The 3,892-nt window shown below is 45.5% G+C and overlaps 1 protein-coding gene across 1 annotated transcript; it reads right to left on the bottom strand.

The window, feature by feature from the left end:
* Positions 1-360: 360 nt before the first annotated feature.
* Positions 361-3,612, bottom strand: fzd10 (frizzled class receptor 10). Its single transcript, XM_082555924.1, has one exon. The coding sequence runs from the start codon at positions 2,811-2,813 to the stop codon at positions 1,062-1,064; it is 1,752 nt and encodes a 583-aa protein (XP_082412050.1). The 5' UTR covers positions 2,814-3,612; the 3' UTR covers positions 361-1,061.
* Between the last annotated feature and the right edge of the window lie 280 nt (positions 3,613-3,892).

Here is a 3,892-nt window from a genome sequence, read left to right as displayed (position 1 = left end):
ACCTTTTTTCAGACGTGTTAATATATATTTTCCATAAGCACGATCAAATGCATGCGCACGATTTATGAGTTAATGTGGATCTCCCATAAGCTACTAACCTGCTAATAAAGAACTACAGATATATTTTTTGCTTAATTTTATATTCTTATAAAAATTCCAGATAGAATAGTCAAAACCTAGCTCTTAAGCACATATATAAATTAAGGTTAATGGTTTAAATGTTTAGTACGCATTAAAATTACTCCCTGTATATGATAGTGGGGGTAAAAAAGAACAACAAAAAAATCTCACAAGCTTAACGTGTCTCACGCCAACAGGGAGAACAACAGCACAGCAGCCACACAAAATTCCAGCTTTACAAACATTTAAAACTAGAACGTTTTATTACTTTTCTATAAAATCTCAACTTTTCAGAAATATATACAAATGTTCCCTTGTGCTATAAAACAGCAAAGAAAAAAAAAACAGCATTTACAAATAACTTTTCTCAGTACTGAGTGCTTGATTAATTTATGGCATGGATTTGCCTCACAATGGGGCAGTTCTGAAGGTCTCGAGCGCCTTTCAGCAACTGCTCTCAGTCCAGTTTAAACATATATGGCACTGCATTGATTTCCATTAACAGAAAAAGCCTCCAAACACACCGGTCATCTCTCTGACTATTTGCCATTAATGTCTATGGGGTTCATCATGCATTGTCTGTAATCGGTCAACAACAGTACAAGTGTTGTTTTGGCTGTAATGAAAAACATCTATTGCACATTATTCAAGTAACCCCACTGCACATCCAAATGGTTTATTCCACTCTTTTTGTCTCTGGAACAATAACTTTTTTTTTCCTCTAGGATAAGTGAATCCAGGAGTAGCAGATTTTTCTCAAACAAAGGCAGCTCTTGTTGTGTGACATGGCTCAAGACTGAACAAAACCCCCATGTTGTATTACCTTCGATGCATATTGCATAAATAAAACATGAAGCTTGATTCATTTGATGGCACTGATCATTAGAAGTCTTGTTTAGGGCTTTAAAAGTATTTTGGGGGTTTGCACAAAGAGAGTCAGCTCATACACATGTTGGAGGGGGGCGTGTGGGCTCGTATTTAGTGTTGGGCCCTTTGAGAGATGGGTGAGGTTTAATGTAAGGCCTGCTGCTGGTGAACACACTGGCAGCCTTCCGCCTCGTTCTCTTCTTTATCTTCCTGCTGAACACGTTCTGCCATGACTGCAGTGTCTTTGAGGTCCAGATCCACATGCCGCTGGTGATGCCCACCACCAGCAGCATGAAGATCTTCACCATGAAGATTTCGACAGCGGGGATAGAAGCCTTCATGATGCAGTCGTCGGACTCTAGCCCGCTGCTGCTGCATTTCTGCTCCCCTGCGAGAATGCGCCAGTAGTCCATGTTGAGCCTCTCGTAGAAATAGCAGGCGATGACGCAGGTGGCTGGGACAGTGTAGAGGACAGAGAAGACTCCGATGCGAACCATCAGCTTCTCAAGCTTGTCTGTGTTCTCTCCCTCGGTTTTCATAATCTTGCGGATGTGGAAGAGTGCAACAAAGCCGGACAGCAGAAATGAAGTGCCGATAATGAGATAGCAGGAGAGAGGAATGAGCACAAAACCTGTGAGAGCTTTGACATCCATGCTGCCCACGTAGCAGACGCCCGTCAGCTCGTCTCCGGCCACCTTCCTCATCACCAGTATCATGATTGTCTTTATGGCAGGGATGGCCCACGCTGCCAGATGGAAGTAGCTGCTGTTTGCTTCGATGGCCTCGTGACCCCATTTCTTCCCAGCAGCCAAGAACCACGTGAGGGTCAGGATAACCCACCAGAGGGAGCTGGCCATGCCAAAATAATACAGAATGAGGAACACAATAGTGCAGCCTGTGCTCTCCAGACCCTCCTGGATAATATATTGGACCCCGTTGTCTCTGTCGCAGGCTATTCTGTCAGCTCCCACAAAGAGCCGAATGAGGTAGCCCACAGAGTAAACACAGTAGGACATGGAGAGGAAGATGATTGGTCTCTCGGGGTATTTGAAACGCTGTGGGTCAATGAGGAAAGTGAGCACTGTGAAGGCGCTGGAGACAAAGCACAGGATGGACCAGATGGCCATCCACACCAGAGAGAACTGCTTGTCTCCCTGACTCCAGTACACATCCACTTTTGGGTAGCATTTGGGGGCACAGGACTCACTCTTCTCCACAAAGTGGAACTTGCCTGGGTTGCTGCACATCTGCTTGCTGCCACTGTCTTTAGGGTGAAGGTCCAGCCCACTCAGAGGCCGCTGCAGCCTGAAATCCGGAGGCTGGGTGTGGGAGACTTTGGGAGGTTCGTCCGAGCCATTGTTGGGCGCCTCCATGCAGAGGTTGTTTGGGTCATTTTTGGTAGGCAGACGTGAGCAGTCCAGAGACTCCGGCCAGGGGAAGTTAAAATGTTCCAGGATGGGAGAACATTTCAGCTTGACCTGCTCACACATAACTCTACACGCTGGAATGGGGTTTGACACCTGCTCCGTGCACATGGGAGCATACAGTGAGCAGAGGAAAAATCTGAGGTGGCTGTGACATCCAAACTGTATGAGGGTGGCAAACTCCTGCAGCTTTATCGCTGCCTCTTTTTGGTCATCATGGCCCATCAGATTTGGCATGCGAGTCATGTTGTAGCCAATGTCTTTACACTGAGGGATGGTGATGTGCTGACATCTCCCCTCTCCTGACCAGTCAGGATCTATTGAGCTTATGGCTGAGCCCCTACTGCTCAACAGCAGCAGCACCAGCGCATAGATAAGGCTCACTTTAACAGCTGAACACATTGTGTTGTTTTAATAGAGGCAAAAAAACAGCTAAATGTTCACCAAAACCTCAGACACACAAGTTTCTTTCATTAAAAAAGTGAGCGATGAATCCAGGCTGGCGATGGCGGTTATTGGATCAATGTGGAGAAACTTACTCAGCTCTCCGTAGCAGGACCATCGCTTCCTCACTTTAAAAACTGCAGATTTAAAATATCAAAGATAAATCCCGCGACGGTCCGAACACGGTTCCTCGCTGGAAGTGTGCCGTCTGGTCCATGCTTTCAGTTTGCGGCTTCGGTGCAGCAGCTACTTGTTCCGTCTCCTGAATATCAGTCTGCTGTGCGTAAAAGAGAATTTCTTTGTGCCCCGATGTGTTCCCCTCTTGTTTCCAAAAGTCTCACCGGCTCGCCTTTACGCTCCATGGCACTTTCCGAGAGTCTCTCTCTCTCTGTGGCAGATTTCAGTCATTGTGTGACAACTTTAAAAAACAAAAACAAACAATCTCCCTCCAGCTCTTTATCCGACGGTCATGGCTGCTCGCAAGGCAACGGGGACAAATAAGCAGTCAGCAAATCAAGTCGAACACATATCGGTCTCTATAAATGTGTCCCAGAAACGCAGGATTATGCTCCCTCTGTAAGTAGGCAGTTGATGCTTTTGGTGGCAGTGCTCGTCTGAGCTGGTCGGAGCCTCCGTCCCGGTCTAACCTGCCAAAAGATCCGCCTTCAAAGACAGCTAATTTGCATAAGAAAGCTGACACTGACACGCGGATTATTTTCAGATCGTGCGGAACAGCTTGTTCATTACAGCGCTTTCAAAGGCTCGCAGCAAACTTCCTTCTCTCTGTTTGTTTGTGCTCAGCCACAAACTTCGAGGCGCATTTTAAGAGAATCACCAAAAATATTGCGCAATATGGCTCACGGCCGCACTGGTCCACCAAAAGCAGCCACGGTTCATATTCCAATTGCATTTAGTTAAAAATAAAAATAAAATGCAAGTGTAGATAATGTTTTCCTTTAACTTTTTTCGCATTTAATTCTTTCCCTTTGCAAATATTTACAATATATATCAATTTTGATAAACGATGGAAATTTTTT

Source organism: Aulonocara stuartgranti (assembly GCF_965226115.1).
Source record: "Aulonocara stuartgranti genome assembly, chromosome: 12".
NCBI classification, from domain to species: Eukaryota; Metazoa; Chordata; class Actinopteri; order Cichliformes; family Cichlidae; genus Aulonocara; species Aulonocara stuartgranti.
This window is presented reverse-complemented; position numbering and strand designations above follow the sequence as displayed.

Excerpts from the sequence above, each read along its gene's own strand:
- fzd10 (XM_082555924.1), bottom strand. The coding sequence starts at position 2,813 with ATGTGTTCAGCTGTTAAAGTGAGCCTTATCTATGCGCTGGTGCTGCTG.